The 8341-nt window shown below is 54.5% G+C and overlaps 1 protein-coding gene across 2 annotated transcripts in view; it reads left to right on the forward strand.

Annotated features, from left to right (window-relative positions):
* Positions 1-8341, forward strand: part of Ak1 (adenylate kinase 1) — a gene marked incomplete at its 3' end in the record, with an annotated part of 8740 nt that extends 399 nt beyond the window's left edge. The window contains 6 exon segments of one of the 2 annotated variants that reach the window (XM_035446449.1): positions 2631-2671; positions 4005-4040; positions 4341-4504; positions 5316-5432; positions 7975-8166; positions 8317-8341. In XM_035446449.1, the coding sequence (XP_035302340.1) occupies positions 2662-2671; positions 4005-4040; positions 4341-4504; positions 5316-5432; positions 7975-8166; positions 8317-8341 (544 nt within the window). 2 annotated transcript variants of the gene reach the window in all.

An 8341-nucleotide genomic window follows, 5' to 3' on the forward strand; every position in this document is an offset into this window, starting at 1 on the left:
CCCTCTCCCTGCCTCCAGGGAGCTGCCCAGTCCCTGTGACTGTGTGTGTGTGTGTGTGTGTGTGTGTGTGTGTGTGTGTGTGTGTGTGTGTGTGTCTCCTCCCAGCCTCCCAGACCCCTTTGTCCCAGCTAATAGTCCTGGGTCTTCAGGTCTATGCCCTTGGCAGATCTCTGCTAAGGCCCTAAAGGAAGAGGAACAGACAGTGGCTTATCTCCCTGCCCCAGAGGACCTGGGTAAGGGCAGCCTATGTGCCTCAAGAACTGTAGTGTCACTTTGAGTGTTGGGAGGCCTGGGGTATCTGGATGTTGGAGCCCGGCCAACACCTCCTGCTGGATCAGGGGCTCTGAAGGAGCCTTGGGGTCTGACTCACAGCTCTGGTCAGCTGTTCACCCAGGACACTTCAGCAGTAGCAAGACCAGCCAGAGAGGGGGCAGCAGCTGCCCAAGGTCACCCAGCTGAGTGATGGAGTTGTGATTTGAACACAGTGTAGTTGCTAGCTCCTGAGGAAAGTACATCTGGGACAACCAGACCTTGTGATTGGAGATGGTTGTCTCTTGGGGCCTCTGCTCCCTGAACCACCTCAAAGACCACTACTCAGTCATGTTAGGAGTCACCAGGGCCCTGGCCCAGGAAGCCTTATAAGGCCTGACTGCTTAGTCTGTAGCCTTATTCAGTCTGAGACCCCTGGTCTTCTGGAGGCCTCCTCACCACCTAAGTTATTTTAGACCAAGGAAGTGGCAGGTGTCTGTGGGGCAGAGAGGCTTAGGTTACCAGGAGGGGGTGGGGCAGGTGGAGTGGAGTGGCTTCCTAGGACATCCTGGTGACTGTCCAGAGTCTGGATACTCTTCCTCTCCTGGGCAGCTGCTGAGGGGGTTGGCAAAACCACGCCTCCTCCTGCACACTCTGCAGGCCTAGAGGCTGTAGCTTTGGCCATGTATCTGTGCAAAGTTGCTCAAGATACTTGCCTAGTTTGGGTTTCCAGGCCTGAGATTGACCCCAGTCAGAGGCTGGAGCTAGTCTGCCTTCCTCTCCAAGCCCCAGTCCTCTCCTCAGATGGCAGACAGGATGGAATGAGGGTCCAGTTCAGGGATCATCTCCTGCCAGACCCAATCAGGGACAGGCACAAGGCCCATGGTGCAAGAGAACACTCTGACACCTTATGCTGAGTGCCCTGCCACCAGAAGCTCAGAGGGAACACCTGTAGGATTGTGGGGGTGGAATTTAGGAAGGCATCCTGAAGGAGGTGAGACTTGAGCTGAGGTTTCCAGTAGCACTGGAGAAAGACATGCCCCAAGAGTTGGGTGTCACACTACAAAGGCCTGTGGGCAGGTGGGCAGGGGCAGCATTGCAGTAGATGAGAAAGCAGGGGCTAGACGGCCAAGCCCTGCCAGCTAGAATGAGAGGTTCAGGTTTGATTTAGGGAGTCAAGAGGACAAAAACGGAAGGCTCTGAGCAGGAGGGTCATATAATTGTTGCTTGCCAAGGAAAATACTTCTGCCCATTGTTTGGAGAGAGAGAGGAGAGAGAGGGGGGGAGAGTTTGTGGTACCCTGAGGTTCTGTGGAGGTGGGCTATAATCTAGGTTGGAGGAAGACTGGAGAGAATATTGGGATATGAGCGTGCAGGGCAGAGGTGGGGTGGGGTTGTGGGGAGCATCCATGCTGACATAGGCTGACTGTACAGGTGGGGATGGGTGGCTCCTGGGGCCTGAAGCCCGAGTGAGAGGACAGAAGTATGTATCAGGGACACAGACCCAGGGCAGAGGCTGGCACAGTGAAGCAAGTGCCCCATGGGGTGAGTGGCAGGGCCCTGCGTGAGGTGGACTTGGGCCTGCTCCAGCTTAAAAACTGGAAAGGACTTGAGAGATGGCTGGCTCAGCAGCTAAGAGCACTTGCTGCTCTTCCAAAGGACCCACGTTCTGATTCCAACACCCACATGGTAGCTCAAAACCACCTGTGACTCTAGTTCCAAGAGATTCGACACCCCTTTCTGACTTTTTCATGTACTACGCACACATGGTACACTTACATACATGCTGGCAAACACTCATACACATAAAATTAAAAACAACAGAACAAACCACAGAGAGCAGGTGTGGTAAACATTCCAGCAGCCCCTGCACTAGAGGGGCTGAGGTTATAGGGCTGCTGTTAGTTTGATGCTGGCCTGCACTACAGAGAATGACCCCTGTCTTAAATAGAACAAACAACAAACTGTAAAGGATTGTGCCCCAATGTGTCTCAGAGCATTCTTCTGCCTACCTGTCCTGTCCCCAAGCAAGAAAGCAGGACACTCCCACCAGCATTCCTGCGCCCAGGGAGCATTGTCAAGGGACCTGGCCCCATGCACTAGGGACTCTTTCATTCACACCCCTTTGTGACCTCTACCCAGGTGCTTCTAACAGACCAAGGCACACATTGGAGAGGTGATAGAGGCAGTAGAAGCCAGAGGAAGGTGACTTTTCCAAGGTCATTCTGCCTCTTGGGTGTCCCTTTCCCCTTTTGGCCTATCAGTTTGGAAATTGCATGTTGGAGCCTGGCACTTACCTGCCGTTTCCATGGGTGGGGCTTGGTGGAAGCTGCGTCAGGGATGGTAGGAGAACCTTCACCCCTCCTGTGCCTTGTCTTGCAGAGTGCTGACCTAGCTCTCAGACCTCAGCAGAATGGAAGAAGGTATGAGGTTCCCTCCTGCCCATGTGTTAAGGGGTGAACTCTCACAGGGATTGCCTGGAAGGGTTGGAAGAAGCCTAGGGCTTCTTCCTCTGGCCTGCCAGCATATGCAAAGTCTGTCTGAGGTTTCTGGGGCCCTAGAGCTTACCTATGCTAGTATTTACAGCCAAGCCTGGCCTTTTCTGGGGATGGGACTATGCTGTGCAGCAACTCCAGCTGAATCAACTGCCAAGCTGGGGTGGGGGTTGGGGGCACATTTCTGGCCTTTGCTGGGACTTAGTGTCCCTATCACCTAGTGGGGTAGACTCTGAAGTCTTGAGTCTTCCTGGCTCCTGTGTTCTGGGCTATGGGCAAAGTGCCTGGAGTGGGTGAGTTCGGGCTTCTGGCAGCGCCATTCCCTGGCACTGGGCCCCTGCCTGGGTGGCTCTTTAGAGAGCTGCTCAGGCATGAGTGTTTCTACAGTCTAAAGCCAGTGGTAACCAGCCTGCCCCTCAGCTGCCTCTCTGGGCCTTAGGCACTCCCCTGACAGGTCCTTAAGGCTCTGTCCCCCCACCCCCAGCAGCCATCAATCCCACCTCCTCCTGGGTCAGGGGCAAAACAAAGCTTCTTGTTGAGGTCCTGCCCAGCTCCATTTCCCTAAGCGGGGCGGGGGGCGGGGGAGAGGGGGCGCCCCAGGAGAAAGCCCTGGGTTCTGGTTTGGGTTCATATGTCCCTTGGGTAAGCCCCTCCTTCTGTAGGCCTCAGTTTCCCTTTTCCCAGTGAGTTTTAAGGTCCTTTTGCACAACACCAGGCATGGAACCAGGGCCTCACTCATGCTACTTTGCCAACCGGCTGCAGCCCAGGCCACGAGGGCTGTGACTTCTAAGGAGGCAGTTTGGGAAATCTGCTTACCTCCCTGTCTGAGTAAGAGCTCCATTTGCCCACAGGCCTTCTCCCTGGCAACTATCTCTAAGGCAACATATGTTGTGGTTGACCACTCCACATTAGTACTGCTGGGGCAGGCCAGCAATGGGAGGGCCAAGCCAGGGAGCAGAGCAACAGTCAGAATATTGTCATGGGTTGCTGTTTGTCTAGTGAACCCCGAGAAGAACAAGACAGGAAAGCCAGAGGTGAGCAACACCTGGGGTCCAGCACCCCCAGGAGGCACCATGGGGTTGCCATCCCAGTCCCTTAACCTCCTCAAGATCTTAGCTGAGTTTTTAGCCTCTGGGCTTTGTCTGAGTGGACCCAGAACACCCTGTACCCACCCCTGCTCACACTGTGCAAGCCTGGGTCACAGAGGTGACTCTGCCTGTCTAGCCAGTGACTGAGTCCTGCTCCCCTGTTCTCTCCACAGAGAAGCTGAAGAAAGCCAAAATCATCTTTGTGGTGGGTAAGTCGTGCGCATGCACATGGTGAGCAATCGGGGGGGGGGTCCGAGCAAGCACTGTAGAAGTTTGGGACTGGGTCTCTGGTTTTTTGTTTTGTTTTGGTTTGGTTTGGTTTTTGAGACAGGGTCTTTTTACATATCCTGGAACTTGCTCTGTAGACCAGGCTGGCCTCAAACTCAGAGATCCGCCTGCCTCTGCCTCCCAAGTGCTGTGTGTCTTTTCTTTGAACTCTGGTCTTCTCTCATTGAGGGACTCTATTGGTGCCCTTCCTGGGGATTCAGTTTTTGTGTGGGTGCTTGCAGGCGGGCCTGGCTCAGGTAAGGGCACCCAGTGCGAGAAGATTGCACAGAAATATGGCTACACCCATCTCTCCACCGGGGACCTGCTGCGGGCCGAAGTCAGCTCAGGATCGGAGAGGGGCAAGATGCTGTCGTCCACCATGGAAAAGGGGCAGCTGGTGCCACTGGTGAGGGGCTCTGCTGGGGACCTGGGAGAGATGGTGGCGGCTCTGAGCCTGAGCCCCTGGGGGTCAGCCCGAAAAGCCTGTGATACACCGCCAGGGGCCACCAGGGCCCTCTGTAGTCCTGAAGCCTCTTGTGGTTCCCCACTGCTCTTGGCCAAAAGTTGCTTTCAGAAATTACAAAGACCCTGCCTCCCACTCTCCATCTCCCAGCGCCTTGGTGTTCTAGCTCCAATCCGGTATGACTGGAACGATTTTCCCTGCCAGCACACAGACCTCCCTGACCTCCAAGCTTAACTCAGATCCCTAACTTTACACCGAGTGGTCCCCTTCTGTTTTTATTTGTTATGGGGAGGAGTAGGCAAGCTCTGTGACACCCGTGTGGCAGTCAGAGGACAGCTTGAAGGAATTGGTTCTCTCCTTCCACCATGTGGGTCCTGGGGATCAAACTCTGGCCATGAGGCTTGGTGGCCAGTGCCCTTACCCACTGGGCCACCCTGCTGATCCAGTGGCCCTCTTCTTTACTCATACTTCACCCTTCCATTCTATGCCATGCTTAGAATCATAAGCCACATGTCTGTCCCTGTCTGTCCCCTCCCCAAGACCCTGGACTTGGTGGGGGTGGGGACAGGAAGAAGCCTACAGAACTGTGTCCTTAGGTACAGGACCTTTCCTGGCTGGAAAGGGGGTTCACTTAAGGCCAACCCTGGAAAGACTCAACTGCCCCAGGAAAGAGGGCAGCTTGGGTGGGCCAGCACGAGCCCAGTCGCAGAGAGGCCGGGCGAGAAGGCCCAGGACACTCTGTGCTGTACAACAGGAGATAGTGCTGGAATTGCTCCGGGAGGCAATGATGGCCAAAGTGGATTCTTCCAGCGGCTTCCTGATTGATGGCTACCCGAGGGAAGTGAAGCAGGGAGAAGAGTTTGAACAACGGGTAAGAGTGGCTGTTGGCCAGGGTCTGGGCTGCAGCTGAGAAAGAGGGAGGGGTAGTGGAGGTTGGGGCTAAAGGGGGAGGGTGTGGGGAAGGTCATATGAGACCTGTCATAGCTGCCGCAAGGAAAGACATGAGGCTTTGAGAGACCTCTTCCTTGTGGGGCTTGTCACCCATAAATGCCAAGGGTCGAGGGGCCGCACTGGCCATGTTGGAAAGGTGAAGCTGCTGTCGGGAGAAGAGAAGATGGGGTCAGGGTGACCACGCATGATATGGAAGAAGGATGTTCAGCCATGGCAGGAACCTGGAATGCTGGGGAGAGGATCGCAGTTCTAAGTTTCCTCAAGCCTTTGTCCATCAGGAAAACAAGATCTATAGAGTGACACCTGTCCCAAACACATAGGTTCACAGACAGACATTTGTACACATGATCCACCTGCACAAGCGATAGGCAACGTAGGACACACAGACATGCACACGGCTGGGTGCACTGCACACACAAGCACCTGTGTGCTCTGGATGTAGCACTCACTACAGGGGTGCACGTGTTGAATTCACATGCCGGCACATACATGTTTGCATACATTTACACCATGTAAGGCCACACAGGACTGTGGGGCTGCAGGTGCTGAGTGTGTGTGTGTGGAGTCACAAGGGTGGGGTGGAGGGCTAAATGGGTACCCTGATGGGCGGGGGGCAGAGTACCTCCAGCCTCATTCCTGCCCACCTCTGTGAGGTTTAGTCAGAACAGGATACTGTATGTTGCAACCTCTAAGAGTCTGAAAGACCTCAAGAAAATGCTTGCCTTGCTCTGAATCTTAGCTTGCCAATCTGTGAAATGGGAATTGGTCTAGCTTCCTTGAGGTCACAAAGCCTGCAGTAACCCTGAGGGCATGCCTTGTCTTTCCCCATTTCCCCAGCTGTGTGTGTAACCGGCAATTGTCAGGGTCACATCCAGCAATGAAGGTGCCTGTCAGTCCTGTTAGGATAATAGCCTGTCAGTGCTGCTGTGGAGCTGCCTGGGCTTGGTGGCTTCCTCAGGGAATCTAAGTAACAGAAATTCTCAGATCTTGACACTAGGGGGTGCCAGAACTGTACTAGAGGAGGAGGGGGTGGGCCTGGAAGTGGCTTGTCCTTATAGCTAAAATGCCCACAACTGCTTTGGGGTAGGTAGTGTCCAGGGCCCACTCCTTAGGCCAGATGCCCATTTCCAAATGGGAAACTGAGGCTCCAGTAAGGGATGCACTGCCCAGAAATTTAACTGTTACCATAGCTCTACTACCTCCACCCAAAGTGTGGCTACAGAGTCTGCTGTGTTTGGTCCTGGGAACTCAGAGGGTCTCAGCACTCGATGGCTGATGGATGGGGGCAGCAGCTCTTGGTCTGGCTCTTGCCACTCATAGTCTTCTGTAAGAGAAGAACCTGGTAAATTGCCCAAGGTCAGCAACTGGTGGGATCACCCCTTCCTGAAGGTAGTTGATGTTTAGTACTCTAAATCCTTGACCACCCAGGAGGCAGGCACCAGACACAGAAGCGCCTATAGCCTGCCCCAAGGTTACTTGATTGACAGAGGCAGGAGAGGAGCTGTGAGTGACAGTCTGAATGACAGCTGCTTAGAGACCTCTGGCGTCTGAGTCTGAAGGACAGCCCCGAGGATGTATAGAAGTCCCAAGCCAGGCCCAAGACTAGGCAGAGAAGGGTGGCTTCCCCTCCCTTTGTTCTAGGAAGACCTGGAGTGGTCCTTCCCTCACAAGCCCAGCCTAGCTTGTGCCAGGCTTGGGGGTCTGGTGGTGGAGAGGCAGACTCCCCACTCTGAGGGGTGGTATAGCCTAGAATGGGAAGTATAACAATTGCCAGCCTCAGTGCAAGGCCCCGCCTGAACAGGGGACACTGTGGAGGGGCACTGGTGACTGAACTGAGGTCTGAGGCTGTCAGGCCTATTCTTTCACACTTCTCCAAGTCATCTTTGTGATGAGTGACTTATACCAGTGACAGTGACGCTCAGCTTTTCTTAGCAGCCTTCACCCTGTGCCTGCTGTGGCTCCTTTGTCGGTCAAGTCCTCAGCTCCCATCTTGGCTGAGGAAGTGGGGAGGGTCACTAGGTAACTACATAATCTGTCAAGGAGAGGGGACACCAGGGGACCAGGAACAGTTGGAGTCACATCTGAGAAGACTGCCTTGGGAATGAGATTCTGGCTGAGGCTCAGTTTGTCCCAGTTGTGGCAAAGGGCAGCAGAGGGACCCGTGTTGGCCTGGTATGGGATGGAGACAGATACAAGCATAGGTCAGTGTGGTCAAAGGAAGGAGGGGGAGCAGAGCATGGCACATAGGTGCTGTAGATCTGGTAAGGACCTTGGGCTTTCTCTTGGAGGTTCTAGGAAGCTGTGGAAGAGGTTTGAGCAGAGGAGTGACAGGGGTTGATGTTTTGGGGAAGGCCCTCTGGTTGCCCTGGGGAAGGGACAGATGTTCTGAGTGGGTCTTTGTGTAGGACTTCAGACTTGGAGGCAGGAACGGGTCCCAATGACACGATGTCCACCCTACACAGATTGGACAGCCCTCGATGCTACTGTATGTGGATGCAGGTGCTGATACCATGACCCAACGACTCCTGAAGCGAGGGGAGACTAGTGGCCGTGTGGATGATAATGAGGAGACCATCAAGAAGAGGCTGGAGACCTATTACAAGGCCACAGAGCCTGTCATTTCCTTTTATGAGAAGCGTGGCATTGTGCGAAAGGTGGGAAACTCCTCATGGTAGGACCTTAGGCCAGCCCTCTCCCTCCACCTCAGTTTCTCCTTTCTGCCCTAGTTGAGTGAGTGGCTATCACAGTGGGGTTGTGTGGATCCTGCCATGGTGCCGCTGCCCTCATCATTCATGTCCCCACAGGTCAATGCCGAAGGCACAGTGGATA

This window comes from Cricetulus griseus, chromosome 6, assembly GCF_003668045.3.
Source record: "Cricetulus griseus strain 17A/GY chromosome 6, alternate assembly CriGri-PICRH-1.0, whole genome shotgun sequence".
In the NCBI taxonomy this organism is placed as follows: Eukaryota; Metazoa; Chordata; class Mammalia; order Rodentia; family Cricetidae; genus Cricetulus; species Cricetulus griseus.